This window comes from Neolamprologus multifasciatus, chromosome 14 (assembly GCF_963576455.1).
Source record: "Neolamprologus multifasciatus chromosome 14, fNeoMul1.2, whole genome shotgun sequence".
NCBI classification, from domain to species: domain Eukaryota; kingdom Metazoa; phylum Chordata; class Actinopteri; order Cichliformes; family Cichlidae; genus Neolamprologus; species Neolamprologus multifasciatus.
Genome location: NC_140452.1, coordinates 26,618,387 through 26,642,978, shown reverse-complemented (window position 1 = coordinate 26,642,978; position 24,592 = coordinate 26,618,387). Strand labels below are relative to the sequence as shown.

The following is a 24,592-nucleotide window of genomic DNA, read 5'->3' as shown; positions in this document are numbered from 1 at the left end:
TTGGTTTTGTCAGCAACTAAAAATAGGTTTCCACAAACACTCTGTTTTCCATTTTCCACAACCAATCAGCACTGCTGGAGCCAGTGTGTGTTGACAGCATAGTGAGGCCACTGCAGACCCCTATAGGCACTCTGTTAGCTTTCTCACTGACTGAAGAGATAATGGTTTATCTGCAGCAGCAGACAGCCAACACTGAGAGGACGCGATGAATTCACTAATCACCTATCAGTTAATCCACACTCCAGGTCTCTCACTTGTGATAATCACCTTTTTTTTAAAAATCAATTCATTTTCCATTAACTGGTGAGAGGTTTTTACATTTGCAGGCAGTCGTTACACAGTCTGTGACTTTTTCAGTTTCATGTGAATATAAATCGAGCTAACATGACATTAGGCTTTGACTGAATGTGGAACAGGTTGATTAATTGTTAGTGGGATGGAAATAAGTGATTAAACTGAGCTTCAGATACTAATAAACAGATTATATTTAACTGTCAGCTTCAGCGAGATTGTGTAAACGGTTTCTTATTGTGGAAGGCTGCCAGGAAAAATAGGAGGCAGAACTCGCTGAGTAGTGTTGGATTAATGAACAGTTTTTTCCCACTTGTTTGCACGTCGTTAAAAGACAGATTAATCTGAAAACACTGCAAAGTGAGCTTTGTTTGGTGGTGTGATCATTGCACTGCCTGCTGTAACTGCACAGGCACACAGCTTCTGCATACTCGTGCTGAGAAGGAGTTTCAATTCAGTTCTTTAGAACTTGAACAGGACTGCAACAGAAATGCCCCTGCACACTAGTGTGTGTCAGCGAGACTGAGCAAACTTAAACTGAGGACTGCAGAACAATTTCTAAATAACTGAAGTTTCCCGTCTTCATGAAAATCCAAATCATGAACTTGTATGCCTTTTATGAGTGTCCTGAGAGAATAATTCTTTTTTATGATTAAGTATATCTAAGATCCAAATATATTTTGTGATGACCAATACCGTGGAGTACTTTATGTACTTAAGGCACTTTTAAAATCTTACACTTATCAGTAAAGTGCTGTGAAACAAACTTGTTCAAATCTTTACACTTGCCAAAACAGCCTTGACCCATCGAGTCGTGGACTCCATTCCTCTGAAGGTGTGCTGTGGTATCAGCAACAAGATGTCAGTAGCAGGTCCTTTAAGCTGCGAGGTGGGGCCTCCCAGACTGAGCTCTGGGAAGAGGTCACAGCCACCAGGGAATCCTAGTGCTAGGTGTTGCCTGGGTAACACTCACCCAGCTTTTCAAGTGATGTGAAAGAAAACATGGTTCATCAAACCAGGCCAACTTCTTCCACTGTTTCATGATCCAGTGCTGAACAGATGTCAGCATGGGCACTCTGAATGCTCTGTGGCTATGCAGCCCATGCACAACAAACAGCGACTGTGCATTCTGACACCTTTCCATCAGAATTTGCATAAACTTTTTTGGCAATATGAGCTACAGCAGCTTGTCTGTTGGATCTGACCACATGGGCCAGCCTTCGCTCACCATGCAGATCAATTAACCTTGGCTCTGTTGCTGGTTCACTACGGTTCTTCCTTTGACCACTTTTGGTAGATGCTGACCACTGCAGACCAGTAACGCCCAACAAGAGCTGCAGTTTGGAGATACGCTGACCCAGTCGACCCAGTCATCTAGCCATCACAATATGGCCTTTTGTCAAACTCGCTCAAATCCTTGCGCTCGTCCATTTTTACTGCTTCCAACACAACTTTGAGGACAAGATGTTCCCTTGCTCCATAATATAGCCCAGCCACTAACAGGTGCTATGATGGAGATACAATCAGTGTCATTCCCTTCACCTGTCTGTGGTCATAATGTTATAATGTTATGTAGTTATTTCTTGACAACTGTAGACAGAAAGCTGGACACCTTACCATGCTCATTAGCTCATTGACCAGATAAGCTAAAATTTAATTTGTCACATCTTTTGAATTAAAAAGTGCCTAAAAGATTTGCACAGAAACACACGTGCATGTCATTAAACGCTCTCGCTGCACACTCCAGATTTCATCCTTCCACATCCTTCTAGTGTTAAAAGAGAGTTTGGATGGAGAAAGGATTGCAGATGAGGAGAGAAGAAGCGCGGTCCACAGAGATAAAGACAGAGTGAGCGATGGAGACTGGCAGAGCAAGGACAAAACTGCTAAACAAAGACAGTTAGCAGTTATGTTGTTTGTTTTCCTCTTTTTTTCTTGACTTTCCCCGTTCTTGTCTTCTCAGCTCTCCCTCCAAACTGCACTGTGTCCCTGGGAATTGGACTTGTTGGGAATGCTAATTCATCTGTGGTGCAGGTTATCTTTTACATTTTGAGTAAGCACAAGGAGCTTGGATATGCTAAGTGTTCTTAATCGAATCCCTCAGTTACAAAAAAAATCATGTTCTTAATCAAATACCTGCATTAAACATTAACACAACCTGATTTTGGTGACAATGACACTTTTTCCAAATATTTGAATTAATTGTAAAATTTATCTGAAGAAAATAACCTCAGCAAATTGAATATAATAGTGATCTATCCTAGTAATGGAAACTGAAATTGTTCTACTTTATTATTTATGTTCTATTTACAGTACTGCAATTACACCTTAAATGTATCGAAAATGTTGCTTTCCTCCTCTTTTGTTTAAGTGCAACTCAGCAGTGTTGCTCTGAATCTTAAACACAGCAGCAGTCATTATTTTTGCAGTAGCTGCAGTGTGAAGTCAGCCACTCCGTGTCAAGGTTAATTTGCTCCTTTATTGTTACATAACTCTTGGACGCTTTATCTAAAACACACTTCTTTTTGGCCAAGTTGAGCAGTTTCTAACTTTTAAAAGCAGCCCTGGGTCCTTGGTTAGTGTGCAGCAAAGACAAAATCACTGTTTTAGAAACTGACATGATTAACTCTTCTGTATGGATCTAATGCCTCAGTGTGAAAACCAGGATTATTTACAGTTTAAAACTGATGAGAGCTCAGGATTTGCCAGTAAACAGGTGTAAAAACATTTTCAACTGCTTAAACCACATGTTTACAAAGGTCTGTGTATCCCCCATGGCATCGTCATGACTTTGCAAACTGACAGCCATGATTTAACATGACTGACTGAGTGTGTCATCATATTTTGTTCTGATGAACTTTGGTCTGACAGTACAGTAGAGCTATGAGAATAGCTACAGACAAGTCTCTCACAGCGTACACCCATTACATCCTCATCTATTTTCTCTACCATCAAGTGTGACAATGAAACACAATTTAGCATCCTGCCCTTTGCCGTCTCTCTTCCCCCCCCTCCCCTGCCAGCATCATGTCTGGCCTGCCCGCAGCATGTGGCAGGTAGCTAGCATTATGCTGACCTTTTCTGCACTGTGGATTTCAGCCAGTTTGAATCAGACATCTCAATCTTCCATGAACAACCTGAGGCAGCAGCCCTCAGCATCGTCCTGTGGAGGAGCCAAACCTTACAGCCACACAAATAAAAGTTCTGCATTGCACCCAAAGGCGTCGCTGGGAAATAATTTTGTGTCAACTGCATATTTATTTTAAAAAAAAAATGCATCCAGCAAGTTGTGTCACCTTAAAATAAAAGGTGGAGCATGTTTGTATAGTATATACATAGTATACTACACATAAACACCTCTTCATATACAATATGAATGGCATGAGATACTTTTTAATGATGCTTCAAAAACTTACACGTCTGATTTAGCCTTTGCAGTAATTTTTGTCGCCCAACAAAAGGTTTGACGTTTTGCAGACACGTGACCACTACCCACGTTAACTCATCCGCCATTTTGAATGTTCGACAACCATGGCGACAATGTAGGATCAAGTGAATGAGGCTCCAGTTCCACAAGCCTAGAGAGTCGTCTGTGACCATCTGGCAACCACTTGACACCAGGGGAAAAAGAGTATTCCCCAGCCGACTGACAAAATACTCCATGTGATTGCATTGGTAGCTAGCATATCGCAGCCACCAAATTAATCACCCTCCAGCTCTCGGAGCTGCAGCGAAACTGTGAAACAGACAATGCAAAGTAGATTAAGCAAAAAATGTAACAGCTGTGCCTAAGCACCTCATCCAACATGTTTCAAACGTGCAACTTTTACTCTGAAGGTGAACCTATCCCACTAACACTTTGCAATGAACTTTCTCAAATTTTACTACCGCTGGGCTAATAGTTAGTGGGTATTTACAGATACATGAGAAACTACAGACAACTATGACAGTTTCCTGCAACCAAAGCAAGATCTAAGAGGTTTTTGATGCAGCAACCTTCTTTGCGACAGATTTTATCCAGTGACAGACAAAAACCACCATATTGCCCACATTCTTGACTAATGGGCACATGGCATCACATGATAAACCTCAGCAGCTAAACCTACAACAGTTGAATACCTGATGCTTGTTTTAAACATCATATTCTGACTGATGAATTCAATAAGCTTCTTCATTCTTTTAAATGGCATTTTCTGCTATTGCATTAACTGTAATTCTTAAACAGTTAATGCAACACTTTTGTTAAAGCCCTTGAATTAAAACAGAAAGTCTTCAATTACATCTTGATTGCTTTAGTTAAAATCTACTGATCCCTTTAAGAAAGTGTTTGGGAGAAAAAAATGTAATAAGCAGAGACCTCACACTCTGGGTGGGTGGCAGTCTGCCTCAACCAGCCTGGGTGAAAGGAGAGAAAAAAGTCCATGAGAAAAATTAATGCCTTATGAATCTATATTAACCCGAGACACGAGCACAGAGAAACTTTCCTCCTGCGCTCTCTATCGGGAAATATCCAAGTGAAGTAAAAATAACCACAGCACATTTTGAGTGGAATCATCTCAAATAACCTAGAAACCGTTTCATTCGGTGTTGTTTCATGTCAATCAAGTGATGCATGTATCGTAAGGCTAAAAATAGCCAGTGTCTTGAACCAGACGTGCAGTTTAGGCTGGAAACAGAGTAGAAGGTACAGCTGGAAAATGTAATCAAGAAAGCAAATTGGGTCGGCTTGACGTCTCTGAGATCGGCAGCACTTCTTATGAACATGAGAAAGCCAGGAAAAGTCTAAAGTTGGGACAACTGACAAATAGTTAAGGAACAACATCAGTGTGTCAAAAACATAATGAACGCAGGTAAAGAAAATTCTGTGTTTAACCGCGACTACAAAGTGTGTTTAAAATGCTAAAGAAGCTGCTCACTCACAGATGAAGATGCAGCTTTCATCACCAGACATGAACGTCCAAGAGTCATTCAGGCCAGGTGTTTGCTCTCTGCTGAAGCTTTGAGTGCACAGTGGTGGTCAGAATGGGACAGGAAGCAATCTAACCAGAACATTAATGATGTAGGAGCTCATCTGGCCCTGAATCCACCACAATTCACAAATTATTGACTGCAAAATGAAAAATGTGACCTTGATCTGAGCACAGTTTAGATGAAAAACCATTAGAAGAACATTGTGTGCAAGTTTCAATAAAATCTGACCGGGACTAAAGGAGTAGCAACCCTTGAGGTCATCACTCCTTCAGCCAAATAAGCTGAAAATAGCAGCCCTGCTGAAAGCTAGGCTTGCTCGTGATCATGACCTTTACTGGGAGATCGGCCAAACTTAAATCAGGTACAGATCGATTTTGATGCACCTGATCCCAGAACTTTTCGATCACACCTTGTATCTACTACTACTCTAGAAAACACACTGTGAGTTTTGATATGATTTTGTTGATGGTTGCTCAGGGGCGATTTTAGCCCATTTTGGGGGGTGCTTCAGCACCCCCAAAATGAATCAAAGCACCCCCAAAGATTTCTTACTTTTTTTGACAATATTTGTTGTTTGTGTGACACACTATTAAAAATATAAAAAGCATACAGTACTTAATTGAGACGGAACATTTTAACAGCAAAAGTTTAGATAATCCCTCCCCCCTCCCAAAATGGTTTGTTCCAGCTCGGCTCTCCCTTGCTCTGCAGCGCCGTTACTGCCAGAGCGATAGTGGCTGAGACGCAGCGGAGCGGAGGGGGAAGTGCCTGGCTTAAAACAGGACATATTAGCTGCATTTAACCTTCAGTTACTCTTTATATAGTTGGTAGGAGTCAGATCATGTTTCTTTTTAGCTGAAAAACATTACACCAGGTAACCTGCAGTGTTGAAAATGTCTTTTCCGACGATGTTTGCTACCCTACAATCCGTCCTGCTCTGTAGTAAAATCAGTGATATTTGACCGTCCCGTTGCTCCCATTGAAATTTATACAGCCTATTTAAAATCTAAAACTTAACATTATCTTGCCTGCTGTTGTTACCACTGTCCTGTTTGAAATGTAATGAGAGAAACTGGTTATTTTGTCATATGTGCATGTGCCGATATTGAACCCAAGTTACTAACTAGCTAACTGACTGGATGCAGTACAGAGAGGCAGCCTCTCTGTACTGCATACTCACTATGAGCATCATTATGAGCATCATTCATTATTCTCCCGCAGTAATTAAGGTTAGGATATGGTTGTTGTTTTTTTAATTCCAATCCATTCTTTTGCAGCATTTAAATAACCTTGATCAGATTTGATGGTTTTGTTACAGACTTTTCAAAAAAGTGTTTTGCTTTTCTTTCACAAATGTGGGGATTAAATTGTGTTAAAATGTACAAAACAGTGATGTCATCTTTTGTGACGAGGAACCAGGCACAGAGAGACTTGATGAATTTAAGAATCTTATGATTTAATAAAGAAATTTGCAGACTTGCACAGAGAGGCTTAAATTTTGATGACTGATAATGGAGATGAAGTCAGCAGACGATGAGGACAGGGAGGAACAGGGGTTTAAATGCACCAAGGAGACAGTCAGAGGGAACTCGGGACAACTGGAGACATTTAAGGATGCAGGGACTGACAGAGACGGGGAAGACGTCTCATCGTGACGAGTAAAGTTTATCTTGCCTGGATGGGCAGCTCTCTGGGTGCTCAGCACCCCCAAAGCTCTGATCCTAGAATCGCCCCTGTGGTTGCTGCTTGACCACCTTAAGAGTAAGAGCCACCAGTACTCCTTAACTATTGTCAAACTGTTACAAACTATTTTCCTGTTGCACATCAATTTATATGCACCTCTGCAAAAATGTTTCTGATAGGTACACTAAAGATAATTAAGGCATTTCATCATTATATGTAGCTTTATTTGCACGGCCCTTAGCTTTAAACAAACCCAAGTTTTCCTTTCTAACTGGTAGGATGTTAGTGGCAAGGTTATTATCGTTAACGAAAACTAACGAAATAACGAAAACTAGAAGTGAAAAAACATTTTCGTTAACGGAAATAAAAATAAAAACAAAAAAAGGAAAACTAACTAAAACTCGAATGAGTGTTCACAAAATGAACTAAAATTAACTGAATTTATAGCAAAAATGTGTTTAGTTTTCGTTGATGTGTGCGTGTCATACAATAGTCAAGGGTGAAAATGAAGTTTAGTTTCCACATTTTTTTTCTTGCTGTGTCTAATTATGCCAGCAGGTGGCAGTACGTTAGTCGAGTCGTCTGTGTTGCTGCTCCGTCCACGCGCAGAATCATGTCAGGAAAAGTCGGAAGAAAGCGCCAGAGTCCAATTTGGGATTACTTTGAATATGACTGTGTTTTGGATAAAGCAAGTGTCTTGTAGTGGAAACAGACAAATTATGGGGGACATTTCTAAAGGGAAAAAAATCCCACAAACCTTAAAGTGCACTTGAAAAGCTCACACAAGAAGGCTAACCTAGCTTACCTTGAGAAGGTAAGGGAGCACACTCAACCCTCATCCCCAGAAAACAGAAGCTAACCCCAGGCAAGGCAGCGTGATGCATCCCGAGACAACAGGACGGGGATATCTACATAACTGTGTGAGTCAATTACCTTCAAAAAGTTTATCAATTCACTTGAACCAAAATTACGAACACCCGGTGCTGCGAGAGTTAATAGTCTCATTGGGGCCAAGATATACATTTTATAGTTGCCTGGTATCAATGGTTGTTCATCTGCCTTTATTTATTTATTTAAAGAACCCATAGGTGGGAATGTGAGTTGTTTGTGCATGTTAGCCCTGCGACAGACAGGCGACCTGTCCAGGGTGCAGGGTATGGTAGCTGGAATAGCAACATACCCAAGGATAAGCAGAATGACTGATATGATGAAACTGGGATTTTGTTACACTTAATTATTGCAAACACAACTAAAACTATAACTGAAACTAATCAAAACTAAACTGAAACTAAGGATTTTCAAAAAAATAAAAACTAAACTAAACTAGCAAACAATTGGTAAAAACTAATTAAAACGATATAAAATTGAAAATCTGAAGTCAAAACTAAATAAAAATAAAAACTAATGAAAATTGCAAAACTATTAAAACCCTGGTTAGTGGTGGAGAAGGACTCATGAGAATATACATGACTTATTTATAAATGATGGTAGAGTGCAGCGACTACGATTGGATCAGTGTGTGCAATATCAGAGGACTTTCACAAAAAAATTGGACAGGAAAAAATACTAAATATTTTAGCTTCTGTGAATCTGAGTTGGTAATGATCTCTAGTTTCTCTATAACTTCAAAAGCTGGACTGAAATTAAATATATTATGTGTTTAAATATGTGGGTTGGCATTCAAGCTGGACAAATGTTTAGCAAATAAACTAGAGTATATATTTTTCTTGTAAGAAATGAAAAAAAACCCCACTTTAACACTAATATTATATTAGATGATAGTTGAGTTGCTCTCTTCTTTTCCACAGCGAGCAGCTCCATGTGTGTGATCTGGAGGACTTTTACGATGCCTTTCCTCACATAACCCCCAAATGGATTTGTGTCTCTTCCCAGGATTGAACTGGAAATCTTTATTAGTTGAATGTGAAAACCACTACAGTATTTATCAAAGCATCAAAAATAAATTGGAAGAGTGGGTCACGAATCAAAATCCTTCCAATCAATGGAAGTCAAGCCATAAATCAAAGCAGCAAACTCACCGTTTTCTTACCGAGAGTTTGATTTTTAGGTTAATTCAGCTTCTGTATTTGTTCTCTTTTACAGTTATGCTTATGTCACAGTTGTGTCCATTTATCTTGCAGGCCTACATACAGTTTGTCTCCACTGGTAAAACTATAGCTATACTGTTTGTCTTATGATTTAGGGGTTATATACTCCAGGCTGCTGTTGCTTTTTATTTAGCCAACTCTGTGTTTCAGTAACAGGAGTCCTCCTCGGAGTTCAACCGATAAAAGATGTAGAAAACATTTTGTTATATTTTTTTGTGTATACCTAAAAAAAAGGTTCTTCTGTTGTTTTAAGAGCCCTACATGGTGACAGAAATAGGAATGCAGGCCAATGGTTTTGTGTGGGACTACATTGAACCTAAGAGCAAAGAAAGGAAATTTTACCATCAGCCTACACAGAGCAGCATCTCTATGACCTGATTAGACACTCAGTGATTTGGTCTAGTATGTGCATGTTTGCAACAGTAGTGTTTGTTAATTTATGAGAAAAAAGGTCAAACCTAATCGCTCAATTCCCTGATCTTTTCTGAGTTTGGGACAATGTGGAGAAGCGGGGCAGTGAAGCAGAGTGAAGTCTACTCACCCAGTCCTAAGCAAGATACTCTGAGTCCGGACTTTCCAAGGTTCCTGCATAAATAGGAAAAAAAACATGCGTCAGGTCTCGATAAAATACAAACACCTCGGCGGAATGAACACATCACCAAACATGATCTGCATCATGTTTGGTGATGTGGATAATATTTTAAAGACGAGACTTGGTCGTTAATCTGACTGATTACAACCTTTACCTTCAACAGTGTCCGCTTACAGGCATTTTCACTTGTAGTCGATATTAACCTGTGTATGCAGCAAAACGTCAAGCAGACTGACAGTCTGGAGACTAACAAGCTGGTCTTTTTTTTTTTTTTACAAGACTGTGAATTTGGCTTTGCTTGACATAATCACATGACAGTTTGACAGTACGCTTCTCTTCCTGATTTCTCTGTGAAAAGTTAAAATGAATTTCACTCATCCAGGTCTCCAGGTAATTCTCCTATACAACCTGCATGGATGTATAGGAGGTGGAGATGATGATGAAGCTGATTATAATGGTTAGCTGCCCTTTGATATTATGTTTCCATCCGCAGGGAGGAGAAAATCACACGGTTATTAATAACAGTGTGATGCAGAGAGAGACACGGGTTAAAGCAGGTTGGCAGAGTAAAGGAAAACTACACCGGTGCATCTAGCAGTGAGGATTATTTGCACACATGAAAGGTTAAAGAAAGCACAGTAAACACAAAGTAAACACACTATTGATGAGCTCTAATAGCCTCATTAGTGATGTCATTAACATACATCTTGCAGAGTATGTTTTTTGCATCCCTTTAGTATAAAAGTAATAAGACCGTCCTCTTATGGCACAAATCAGCATGCTGCCTGCAACCTTATTAACCCACCAAATCAAAGACACGCTGATAACAGTGTGCAGAGTATCTCAAGACATTTGCTCCGTTTAGCATTAAAAAAAAAAACACTGGACTGCATAAATACACATAAAAACTAAATATTAATAACAATAATATATTAACTTATAATTTAAGTTCTGCAATATTATTCTTTTAGGGACAGCACAAAGATGAGTAAATGTAAAAGTTGCACATTTCTAGGGCTGATATGGGAACTAATGATTCCACCCTAAACATCTAGTGGGCACCTACCAACATTATCTAAATTTTTTGGAGCTGTGTTTGTGCCCAGCTGACAAATCTGATTGGTAAAATATGTGAAGAAGATTAAAGTAAATTAGCTGCAGTGATGGTAGTCATGAACATAAGCTGCCCTCTGTTAAATTCCTTAATCAACCAAACTGTTGTCCTCCATATCCAGATATACAAGTTGAATATTCATTGGGGACCTAGATTTCTCACCCCACAGTGTCCCCATGGATAAGTGTGTGATCAAGATAAAGTCACCATTGGACATAATAATGCAAATGCACACCAACCAACACACATACTCATAGCACACTTTTAATACTGACTTCTGGGGTTTAAGCAGGTGCAGGGATAAAACAGACGCTCCAATTCATCAGCCTGTAGGCAACACACACATGAATGATTTTCCTGGGGGAAGCTGTTACAATATGTTGTGCTTGCACTTTTGTACTTGCTACAGCACTGTAGTTTTAGAGGATAGTATATAATTGACCTGGAATTGTAATCTACGTCATCATTTTTATATAAAAACTTCTTATCGTTCGTTCTGCAGCCTGAAAAGTTGAAAGCCCAAAAAAGGAACCACTGTTCATCATGCAAGTCCATACAGATAACATACAAGAACTTAAAAGTGCTGATAAAGTGGATTTTATCTAAATGTAACATTTTATCTATTTATTCATTGAAAGTTTATGTAAAAAAAAACAAAATTTTTCATCCAACCAAGTTTTCATTAAAACACATCATGGCCTCACTACAGCATCAGTGCATTATTCACAGCTGTCAGCATCTTTCATTTTGGCCCACCTGTCAAAACTACTTAAGTTTTTCATTACTGATGAGACCTTTGTATCAGAATACTAAATCAGGCATAAAAATCTGTTTTAGATGATGCATTAAATCCTCTGACACCTGTAAAATATCCAGAAAGGACATTAAGAACAAGGTGCTCTTGAACAACACGTAACAGGAGCTACTTTTACTCTGTAAACAGCAACAAAAAGTTATTATAAATTATGTTTTTATTGTATTACTACACTTTTATTATCCTTTAATAGTGAAATATGGTTAGAATCTGCTTCTTCGCATTTTACCTGTATATGATTTCCATACAAAGCCAAAGTTCATCCACTGAAGTTTCTTAATACTATGGTCAGAATACAGTATTTAAGTACGCGTATGTACTGTAAATATGACCAGAACTTTTTCTGTAAATGACTGCAAACTGCATTTTGCAGTCTTTCACCTGATCTTCACAGACTCAGGCTTTAGCCCTCCCAGTGACCCAGAACAGGAAAGCAATTTAGAAAATGTATAGAAATGTGTAGCTTCCAGTTATAGAAAAAATGAGGATATTTATAAAACGCCCAAAGTTAAGGCCTTTATTCAGGGCAATATTAGAATTTAGATCATAGAAACTAGAGGTGCTGAGTCAGTCAGTGGATGCCCCTGCTGACGATTAATGATGATGCCTCTGTTTCCTGGCCACGACCATGAGCGATGATAATACAGGTGCACTCTATTTAAGGTCTAAAGAGAAAAGCTTTGTTTGAGCCAAAACAGAGCATACATCTACCAACAAAGAACTAGCAAAGCAAAAAACTGCCCTCCATGATGACTAATAAAGAAGCCACCAATTCATTTAGACAGAGCATTTGTGCAGCAAATGTAATGATGATGGGCTGTTTGTAATGTGGAGCCATCCTAAAACACTGCAGTATATAACGTCTGATAGTCTGACCTGAAAAACTCTAAAGAAAACTCAAAACTACAAAACTCTGAACTACAAAACAAACCATATAAGTCACGCAATGACCGACAGCCAGACAGCCTTGTTTCCAGTTTTAATTGTGGAACAGTTGGGGTGACAGTCAACACCTCCAAGTCTGAGGCCATTGTTCTCGGTGAAATACTTCTGGATTCAAGAGCAGAGGCTGTCACAACAAGATTAACGGGAAGGTGTAGTGTGGGGTGGACCAGTTGGTGCAGTGTCAGCAGTATTGCAGGCAGTGTACCAGACTATTGTGGTTAAGAGACAACTGAACTGAAGGGAAAGCTTCCGATGTACCAGTTCATCTATGTCCCAACGTTAATCTGGGCAATGACCAAAAGAATAAAGTCTACAGGATCCTGCAGGAGGATCTAGAAAATGTGGCTGAGGGAAAGGACATGTGGCTGGCTGCCACTGTGACTCGAGTTGGGATAAGTGGAACATAATGAATGGATAAATGATCCGTTTCTACTTGACTCTTAACAAATCTCTACTATAACATTTACCATTATACCTGTGACAAAACTCCTGCCTCCAGTACACTCCTAGAGGTTGGTTCTGAGATATGAGATAAACACCCTACTGCATGTACACTAGCTATTGTGCAAAATGATTTGAACGGACACAAGACTAGAAAGTAGAGCATAAATGCCAGTCCATCCAACTGATCTGAGTTGGAGGACTTGTTGCTTCAGAAAATCAGTGAACCAAACAACAGGAATCAGAGGACTGGTTCCACATCCTAAAACAAAGAGTAGGTTTCCAGAATAAAACTTTGACTTTCCTAAATAACAGCAAAGCTGCAAACTTACTTGAATTTACCTCTTACTATACCGTTAAAGAAACAGGGAATATAAAATAACCACAAAAAAAGCATCTGCATATTTTGTAGAATCTTTTTTTTCTCCAGTAAAACACATAACTTCTCAGATCAGGTCAGGCGGCCCGGTGAGCTGACACAATATGTCCTCTCATTCAGCTTTCTGAGGCTTTAATTGCATGATGGATAAAGGAATGACAGTGATGATGATAATAGATGAGACAGAGAGGAGGTTTGAAAGAGGAAGAAAATACTATTGCTCTCTATGCTCCATAGACGAAGTAAGAAAGTGATTTCCCCCACGTCAAAAGCTTCTTTCAAATGGTTCTTCATAGTTATGAAACCATTTACAGCCAGACGTAAATAACCAAGCCACCACCACCAAACACGCACATGCTAATGCAAACCAATACAGCCATCCTTTCCCATCAAATATTTATTGAAATATGAAACCTGCCCCCCCCCCCCACAGTCACTTTTCCCAACAGATCTATCAAGCCTTCCCAACAATGAGCCTATTCATCTCCGCTTAAACATGTCTTCATTTGCCTGATGATGGACAGTAATGACTTTCTCTAATACCCCCGGCACTATAGGCAATATTATCCTCTCTCTTCTTCTGCCAAAAACAGCCTCTCTCTGTTTCTCTCCTGCAAGCCAGCAGTCCTCATCACAGATGTGTCACTGATTACCTCTCCCAGTATAGTAGTGAAAGGATCTGCAATTGGGAAAAAAGAAAGAAAAAATAGGTTGTACGTCAACTCTGCATTTTTAACATTAGTTTGTTTTTACTAGACAGCAGAGTGTAATTGGCCCGGAAATATTGGGAATGCTCTAAATGTGACAAAAGACTTTAGTGTCAGTGTTGCTTGTGCTTTAATCCCGTCATGATAATAATGACTAAGATGTCTGTTGACTGAGGCAGTGTCTAAGTTTGTCACCAGTCAGGTTGTATTTATTACTACGATTGGACTCATGTATTTTAGACGAAATAGCAGATAAAAGCTGGCAGACAGGAAATTTCCCTGAATTTGAAAGTAAACGACCGATAAATATGCCCTGCTGCAGCGGACGGAGCAGGCAGTTATCATTTGTCATAATCAGTGTTGGGTAAGTTACTTTAAAATAGTAACTTAGTTACATTACTAGTTACTCCTATCAAAAGTAACTCAGTTACTTCAAGTTACTCGTTACTTTCAAAGTAACTAGTTACTAGGGAAAGTAACTTTGGTTTTACTCAGAATTCTCTTGTTAATGTGTTGCTTCCATAACTTTGCCAGTCTTCTAGCTTGCTTACTTGCCACAAGTGCACTGTGCCACCTACCAATAGAAAGGAAAAGATAATGTGCATATTTCCACGAGAGAAATCCCACGCCTGGACCGTCATTGACTGCTGCCATGATTCTAGCCTACGTCACAGCGTCATGTGCGCCTTTTACATCCAACACAAAAACTGCAGTCGTGGTGCTTTGATTGTACTCGGAACTCGGAAATTCTGCCTTCTGAATAGGAAGATGTAGGTAACACCAGACTGCAGATGAGCTGCATACAGGGCTGGACTGGGACAAAAAATTGACCCGGGCATTTTGACTAGAGACTGGCCCACCATTATAGGAAAAATCATAAAGCCTTTGAATGAAAACAAACGCTGTTGTGACAGTGATGTACACTGTTCTGATGGTATATATGTATCAATCTATCAATCGTTTGTTGTAAGATTCAGATAATTATTTTTTAAAAGCTAGATATTTTAAATGAGAATAAGAAAGAAAAGTATTTCCTTGTGCCCACCTATCCCTGTTAATGCCCTACCTGGCCCCCCTGGCAAAAACTTTGCTAGATCCGCCCCTGCACAGTTACCAGCTGTCAGCTACATAAAAAAAGGATCCTGGTGTTATTGGTCTCTCAGAAACAGTTCATAACTTCCCTTCAACTCATTCATGTCACCTAAAAGGTAAACCTGTTTCTCCATCACCTGTTCAGCTCTGATGATTCAGTAAGGACATCTCCTGGTTTCATCTTCATGTTTCCCCTCTCACCAGATAAACAAACCGACATCATGACCAGCAGCTTTTTTGCAGCTGTGGCTCCAGCAAACATCAGCTGATAGTAGAAATTAATATTAAATAAATTATAACAACAGCTGATCAAGCTTAAACGTGCTGCTGTTGTTTAACGCGACATCGGCTGGTTTCCTCTCTCTGGCGCAAAGTGACCGATAAACAAACAAGAGAGAAAAGCCGATCAGCTGATCACTGATCAGTTTTCATGATTGAAGTAGAAACAGGAGAGGGAGGGGGAGAATGAAAGAAGAAGAGGCAGCTGTGCAGCAAAGACATTCAAGCTTTGTGTCTTTTTCATTGTAGCTGAATTACGGGACAAACTGTTCCTTTTCACCTCAAAACGCGTAATATTTTCTCTTAATACCAGACGGGACGGTTGGCAACTCTAATAACTTATGAACAAAATAAAGTTCAACATGATTAACTTCATAGCACCCACCCAGCTGTATAGAAACTCCGTCATGCTAGCTAGTACGCAGTACGGAAAAAGTCAGAATAACGAAAATAAACTCCACCTAAACTTGGTTTATATCTGACCCAGATAGACTGCAGGTCATAACTTCTTACCTGAAGTTCAGTTCACACTTGGATCGGCGGCCGCCTCGGGTCTCTTTTCCTTCTGCGTCTCCTTTCCCTCATCCACCTGCTGCCTCCACCACTTGCTAATGTTACTGAATCTGTGGAAGCTCCGCGATAGCCACCACACGAAGTAACGAGTAACGACCCTATCTAAATCCCAGTAACGACTAACGCGTTCCTGATTTTGGCATAATAACTAGTTACCGTGCTCGTTACCACAAAAATAACGTAGTTACTGTGACGCGTTACTTAATAACGCGTTAGTCCCAACACTGGTCATAAACAGAAAGCTGCACAGATGATGTAGGAGACGTCTATGAGAAGAGGCGCATATAAAATCTCTATGCCAGTTAACTTCACTTCCTAAACCTAACCAACTAGTTTTGGTGTTGAAATACATCTGGCTCTTCAGTTCAACATATGCCTGCATATATGTGGACTTTTAGTTACAGTGAAAACACCAATATTCTTCAGCAAAGGTGCAACTACTGCCATCCTGAGCCGCTAGTACTTACAGGAAGATGCCCACTGGTGAAAAATATTGAAAACAGGTGGAAAGCACTTTAAAATTAATTCATACTTTCCTATCAAAACTTTACGAATTCATATTAGTTGAAATGTTTGCACCTTTTTCTCTTTATTTATTCATATGCATGAAACACTTTTAAAAGCCAAATCAATAAACACTGTACACTTTATTTTGAGGTACAACTGATTTTAAAAAGTGCATCACGAGGCAGCCTATCTGCTCTTGTTATTAGATGATGTCTAACAAAATAATTTCAGGTCTACCATTGGTTTGATGATATTGTGGGTGGATCTTTTAAATAGATTAGTTTCACATTTGCAGCCCTATTGCAAATTAAAATCAAATTGCTTCTCGTGATATGCAGAAACAGTAATGAGCCACAAGAGACTGGCTGACACACTTCTCCATCGAGTGTAAAACAGTCTGTGAGAAAGAGAGACAGAAAGTGAGTGTCAGAGGGGGGGGCGACGAGGCACTGGATGCATGCCTAAAGGCCACCTGAGCTCTGGATAAAGTAGGTTACAATGTTACAGTAATCACACTAATTCTGGCAGCATACGTTGTTTGTCTGTGGCATCGCTTAATGGAGACATCCCTGTTTAAGTACTTTAGTTTCTTGTACTTGTATCTGTAGATACCGCAGCACTCAGATCAACTCCTTTGCATGTCATTTTTCCACATATTCTCACATATGCCCTGACCTTCACATTCATCTCCATTTGTACATTTTATTTTTTACAGCTTGTCCAGTTCAGGGTTACGGAAAACAGCCAGGCTATACCCTGGTCAAGACACCAGTCTCTCACAGGGATGAATACAGTGAGAGACAAACCAAGTCACACCTACAGCATTGTGCAAATGTCTTGAGTCACTCTTCCTTATATATTTTTAGAAAAATGGGGGGAAAGGTGCAGTGATTTACTAAAATGTGATAAACATATATGAAAATACAGTGTAAGCTTAAAAGTTAATATTTGATATGACCACCTTTATTCTTTATTTATTCCATTATTCTTGTCTTCAGGAGTAGTTCTCCAAGCATTTGAAGGACATTCAAAGCTCGTCTTTGGTTGTTGGCTGCCTTTTGTTCTGCCCTCAGTCAATGACACTGAGGTCTGGACTCTGGGAAGGCCAATCCATGACTGATAGGGTTCCACTGTGTGTTTTTCTATCCAGGTATGCTTTCACATCATTAGCGGTGTGTTTGCGATAATTGTCATAGTGAAGAATGAAGCTGTTTCCAATCAGATGCTTTTTAAACAGTATGGGATGTGGATATCATACTGTTTTTCTGTGTCCAAATTACACAAAATTTGGAAAGATCTCTAACACCACTGGCTGATTAGCAGCCCCAGTCCATGACAGAGCCTCCACCAGGCTGTAGATGTCTCCTTCATACATACTTTCATTGATTTGAACAAAAATCTTCTGTAATTTGGTGTATATCAACTTTTTCTCCCTGTTTCCCTGATTAAGAATCGTTTCTTGGCAGCCACTGAGACCATTTCTGATGAGGCTTCGGTGAACAGTAGGTGGAGATCTTAAGGGCCTAATGTATCTCTCAGGTCCTGTGTCAGATCTTTGCCTGATTTTTTTTCAAATTTCCATGGGAGACTAGGGTTGGGCGATATGTAAAAACTTTCCAACCAACAATCTTAAGTCCAATAAACGATGGGCAGAGCAATGTAATCAAGCACGGACTGATCCAAACATGGATGAACTAATTGCCCCCCAAAAAAATAAAGTTGTCAATTTGGGATTTCTTTGGCTTTAAACTGGATGAAAGATGTAAACCCAAGGATGCAACCGAAGCGGTGTGCCACTTGTGCAGACGTATAGTGCGAGCAAAGGACTCAAACATGACTAACTTGCATGGGCATGTATGTGTCCACCATCCGAACATTTTCTGAACATAGGCTACTTCCTTTCTTTCTGTTATGAGTTTGAGTAAATTAATTGCTGCATTTGGGCACCCTCTGAGGAGGGTGCATTTGCTCGCAGATGGAAGAGGGTGCTGTTAAAACAGCGCTATTATTTTTTTTTCTGTTGACTGCTTCTATTAGCTCCATCATTATTAGCAAACTTTCTCATGGACAAATAAATAAATAAATCGCCCTTGTAAAAACAATCGATAATCGATATATCCGCCAACCCTATGGGAGAAATTGCATATTGTGCTGAGATATGCTAAGTTGTGTGCAAGTTGATTTGCTAAGTGTTAGGAAATCAAACTCTCAAACTGTGTTATCTTTGGCATTTGCTGCAAATTCAACTAAAATGGAAATACATTGTGTTTTTGTCATAGAGTACTAGTAACAAAGTGCCTCAAGATGCAAGAATTATAATAGGTTATTTGCAAAGTTGGTTGTTTTGTGTAGACTGGTTCATCTCTCAGATCTCTCAGAGATCATTGAGAAGTGTCTTAACAAACAAAACAATAAACCTGTCAGGTATAAAGAATGGACTGAAAATGAATGAAAAAGCAGCCAATGCCAAAAGGAAAAAACTATTGCTCAATACCACTTTTAAAAAGTCTTAAAACCCTGAAAAGAAAATATAATGAAACAAGGGGTACCTCAAGACTTTTGTGCAGTACTGTAGAGCCAAGTTAGAATCACCAGTTAACCTAAAATGCCTGTTTCCACCTCTCTGTTACTCAGTTATTTAATTCTAGATTAAATTACAACAAAAATAAGACATTTTATTTACAACACATTTAGATGAAGCAAAGTAATTACAGAAACATGCATATATATAAATAAAGTGTTTTGCCAGTAGAGAAAAAGATCGGTTTGAACTATGTAAACTAAAATTATGCAGCGTTGTGAGTCATTTAAAAGCATACTGTATAATCACATTGTTGCCATGAGTCCTCCTCCTCTGACACAAACCAACATCGTTGCTGTCCTCTCACTTTCTTTTCACCTCCCACTTACGTGCCACCATCTTTTAAACATTAACTCGCTACACGTTTCTACGGACTGCATGCGTCACTATCGATCACATGTTCAACGGTGAAGCCAAAGTAGAAAATGTAAAAAACAGAACGTAGGGATAGATACTGTACTGTATGTGCTCCTTTGTGTATTAAAGCTTGCTTTGCTGACTTAGCTTCACCATGAAGAGTAACTGGGCCAAGTCCTGTTAGTTATTTTTTTCTCCACTGAAAAATGAATAAATAAATACAAATAGGAAGAGTAAATGAAAATGTATGATACTGTATAAGCTTTGTGTGTGACATGCACATTTACAAGCAAGTGAAGTACTAATATGTGCTAATTATGTCAGTGGAGATTAAATAGAAACCACTTTAAATAATTACCACGCAGTGTGGACTTACTGTGTTGCCTATTTTAACTGATTCCTTGTCCCAAAGAGAGCAATGATAGATTAAAAGGCTTCATTTTAAAGATGAAACTTTCCTGAACCAGATCAATAAATGAAGGAAAAATGTCACACATTTATGGGACTAACTGAACACAAGTTTGTTCAGCTGTGTGCAGAAATCTTGAGCCAATCTCATTTCTTTAGATTAGAAAAATGGGACATTGAAACATGTGCAAACATACAGTAGATATACAGTATAACAAGCTTAAAAGTCTTCATTTGTCACCTGAGCTTGAGCTCTCTTAGACAACCTCTCTTGTCTTTTGTTTAAACTGTCTTCAGGAATAGTTCTCCAGGCGTCTTGCAGGACATTTTTCTGCCTTTTTTTCTGATCTCTGACCAGATGATCCCACACTGGTTCAATATTGCCAAGGTCCGTGTTCTGAGGAGGTCAATCCATGACCGATCGTGATCCTTTGTGTGTTTTTCTATCCAAGTATGCTTTCACTGCAGGGCAGCGTGTTTGGGATCAATGTGCCTTCCAGGTAATACTTTTCTGCATTGTAAGTCCATTAATTTTGACAAGATCCCCAACACCACTGGCTGAAATGCAGCCCCAAACCACAGATGGTTCACCCCATGAATTAGGTTCCCTTTTTATAGGTCAGTGTCATGTTGTTTAACATTAAAAAAAAGAAAATGGTCAGGTAGGAGGACGAGACTGAAAATGACTGAAAAACTACTCCACTGGAGAACTAATATCTTAAACCACAGCCTTATCAAACCCTTTATGAAATTAACAGTAATATTTGTAACTTCTTTACTACTTTTGTTCCAGAAAAGGAACAAACCAACCAACATGTGTGACCACAGATCTCCATGTTACTGTTATGTAGTGTCCTTAAGGCTTAAGGCTGCAGCTCTAACACATTAATAATTCACTTTTTCTTTCTAATATTGTCTACTACTGTGGAGCTCAATTGGAAGACATACTGATGACCGTTATTGCAGAAAAAAGAGGCTAATTCTGTTTTTATGTGGAAATATGCTCACATGTGCCCTATACATACATGTGCGTGTGTCTATACATCCATTTGCATCAGCTCACATGTTGTGCCTGCCAGTGGGTCCATCTGAGCGAAAATGTTTCCGTGCATTATAGGTCAGTGTCGTGTTGTTGGCATATGTTAGTGCCTACACCAAGGAGCAGTCTCAGCAGTGGGGTTATTCAATGTCGATTAAAGCTTGAACATTGAGTGGGTGGGGTAAAAAGGTAATGGGAGGAGCTCTTAAAGCCTACACACAGAGTGATGCAGCAGCCTGTGTATGGGAGCAATATAAAAGCTGTCACCTAGCAATCAGGGCGAAATAATACGACTAATAGGAGCAGCAGGAGGTGCACGTTCAGCCAATCAGTCTTTGGACAACTTTACAGTTGTGTGAGTGTGAAGAAATTTAAGGTTTCACCTGTGTGTACATAAATGCATGTCTGTGCATTAAAATAACCCTCCATGGGGCGATCATGGCTCAAGAGTTGGGAGTTCGCCTTACCTTATACTGTAGTATACCTACAGAGATGTATACAAATAGGATCCTGGATCGGGTGCCAGCCCGTCACTAATACGTTCACACCTATGCGAAGTTTAGATTGAGTAACTATCCGAACCCCACTAACTGCATGTCTTGCAGGGAGAAAGTCAGAGTACCTACACGGTCACGGGGAGAACATGCCAATGACACACAGAAAAGCCTCAGGCAAATGGTGGATTCAAACCTCGGACCTTCTTGCTGTGAGTCAACAGCGCTAACATCCGGACCTCCATCCTTTCCACTCTTTAAGTTTACAAATACAAACTCTTTTTCTGACATGATTTAATGGACTTCCTGACCCAGAAACATAAGATATCATGGTCCTGGGTCTGACCCTGCGTTTTTGACTTTGGACTATCAGTTGTTTTTTTTATCATCTGTAGGACTCCTCCTCAAATATCTCCCAGTTTCCCTGGTTTGGCTTTGTGAACATTGTTTCTATATTCGCTGGTTATTGGAAAGTTGTTTTCTGTTAATCACTTCCATCATCTGAGTCTACTTTTGGGGTCCATACTCTCCACTACAATATGACTTGAGGATATGATAAGCTCTGTATATAAGCTGCATGCTCTGTAAGCTACTTCAAGGGGAAACTGATTGAGAACTGGAAGAAAATTTGACACAAGCGAAACATGGACACGAGGAATGAGTTCAGCTCGCTGTACAAGGAAATAATAAAAGGACCTGCAGTGTACTGTAATTCAGCCCCTACAATAGGGGAATATCACCAGGAGCTATAATGGATCAGCCACTCCCATCTATTCAGCTCTGTTGGAACAGGATTGCAATTGTAGTGGTCCCCTTGTTATGAAAAAATACATACATGCTTAATTTTTCTCTTGAGGCAAATCTGCATTAAGTTACATATTTAAAATGCAAATTACCAACAATTAGCTTCACGCTTACAGAAATGAGCCGGGAATATATGTGCACAGATGTAATGGTGTTATTGTTGTACGTTTGCTCACGAGGGGCGAGGGAAATGAAAAGCCGTGTGGATTCCGGTACAATTTTGCATGTGTAAAAATCAGTAGGCACCGTTAACTGTGCGTACACGTTACTGGCACAGCAGAACAGTTGCAGAAGGACACAACCGGGCACAGCGCTGTGTGTGTCTGCAGTGACTCAGACTGGCTGCGTAGGCAAGGATACTCATCACTCAGGCCTGAATCATTCTGCCAAAGTCTCTGATCTAGTTGTTGTCAAGTGGCCTTCTTGTTCAGCGTTAGTGGTTTCCAAAGTATCTCGGGGAAAGAAAGGCAATTTCCACAAAACATGATCCATACCGCTACAGAGCCTCTGTTGGTGAGTCAGGTAATTCTCTCATCTGTTGTTCTATAATTTTTCCCTTTGCCATATTGAACCAAGCTGATATCCATCATCCCAAAACAGCACCCCACTCATGCAGGCGCAAATCAATTTCCCTTCAATTTTCAGAGGTGCTGACTGCAGATATTTTACGCTACTGTCAAAAACTATTCTTGAGGGGTTTTTTGCAGTAGATTATGATATCGTTGGGGGGGGGGCCAACGATATCATAATTAGTTTTCACTTGAAGCTACTTGCAGCAGCTTCAAGTGAAAACTAAGGACAGACTGTTGATGAAATCCTGAACTGAAATATATTTTCTTGTTGGTTTGCAATATTTTGGTTTCTGGCAGCGCAGAAACAGAAATATTGTACAATTTTATGACAGACTGTATATAAACGACATACAACGGAGCCATTTTGAAGCCTTGGATTTGGACATTTTAGATGTTCCCATCATTTTGAAACCAGACTTGACAAGCAACAGTGGGCTCTAATGGAAAAACAAAGGACAAGGCAGGCTAACACCTTATGACTTATCAATCACAAGGCAGCCCTCCATCATAGCTTGCTTTATTGTCTATTTCCTGTAACAGGAACTGAAATTCCCAACGGAGACCCTAAACTCGTGAGGGAAGTGTTCATTGAGGTCATAAATCAAGTTAGAAGGGGATGTTTTCCCTTCTTCTATAAATTTCTATAAATTTGGACTTCTTTTTCAAAGCCAGGTGATTCACCCTCTCCTGGCCAATAGAGAAAGTGGATTTGCTTCACTTTTCAGACATTCAGACAAGCAGATCAATATACATGTACTTACACATGCCCACTGTTTCAGAACACTGCAAATTTGTTTGGATTTGTTATTTGAGAAGAACAAAATGAATCAATTTTTTTTTCAAAGTGTCTAACAACAGATCTCTCTGGTTTAATTTCCCCGAACCTCAACTGTGGTCCTACATGACTCAGAGCCTGGGGGCAAAACAAAGCAAACACTAAATGAGATTTTTCAGTGATCCCACATTTTCCTTCAGCAAACACTGCACCCACACAGAGAGGCACACATGCATACACACAGGCGTGCACAGACACAAACACGCACACCTTAAAGGCGGTTTTGTTGTGATGCTTTTGTGTTAACGGTTCTGAGATTCTGCACTACAATCGTGACTATATTAAAAAGGTCTCTTTCCTGTTGTTGAACACGGATTTCCACGCAGAGGGAGAGAAAATGAAGATGTGGATAATAAGAGCAGACAAAAAGAGTGACTGACCAACTGACCCAGAATTAGTAGCAGTGTATTTACTAGAGAAATTACGTCAGCAAGCTTCTTGTCTCCTTGTAATGTGCCACATTAATCACATAACATTTTACTACGTTTAAAGAAAATCACAGATTTCAGCACCAGCCAGAAGACACACACACACACACACCTGTTTCGATTATGAGCTTTCAAACGTGGTAGTCTTTTTATTTTTAATTTAGTTTCCAAATCACAACAAATTACACACAAACCTCTGAAGTATTGACAAAACAATGAAAAAGAAAGCAATTATTTAAAATCTGTAAACATGAGGTGGATGATCAGTGCAGCACTGTGCCAGGTGAGGCTGATGGTTTCAGCTTGACTTCATTGTGAGCATGGGGATAGAGGGGTACACTGCTGTAAGCGTCGGAAATTTATGTTTTAGTGTTTCAGACGACTTTTCCTTCACTTCTATAAACTTAGCAAGTTAAATCAAGTCTCTGCATACATGTCGCTCTGCTTTTTTTTTTTTTTTTTTTTTGTGCCTGTCCCGTTTGGTTCTTTTGCCATCAGAATTATTGTCTAAAGGCGAAGAAAGATGCCCAACGGATTTACTTTACCAAATTGACCATCCCAGCCTTGCCGTAATGGTC

The 24,592-nt window shown here is 39.7% G+C and overlaps 1 protein-coding gene across 3 annotated transcripts in view; it reads right to left on the bottom strand.

The window, feature by feature from the left end:
• Window positions 1-24,592, bottom strand: part of kcnab1a (potassium voltage-gated channel subfamily A regulatory beta subunit 1a) — a 121,989-nt gene that overhangs the window by 23,338 nt on the left and 74,059 nt on the right. For all 3 annotated transcript variants that reach the window (XM_085131724.1, XM_085131723.1, XM_085131725.1), the window contains exon 2: window positions 9,595-9,638. In XM_085131724.1, the coding sequence (XP_084987850.1) occupies window positions 9,595-9,638 (44 nt within the window). The remainder of the gene's footprint in view (window positions 1-9,594; window positions 9,639-24,592) is intronic.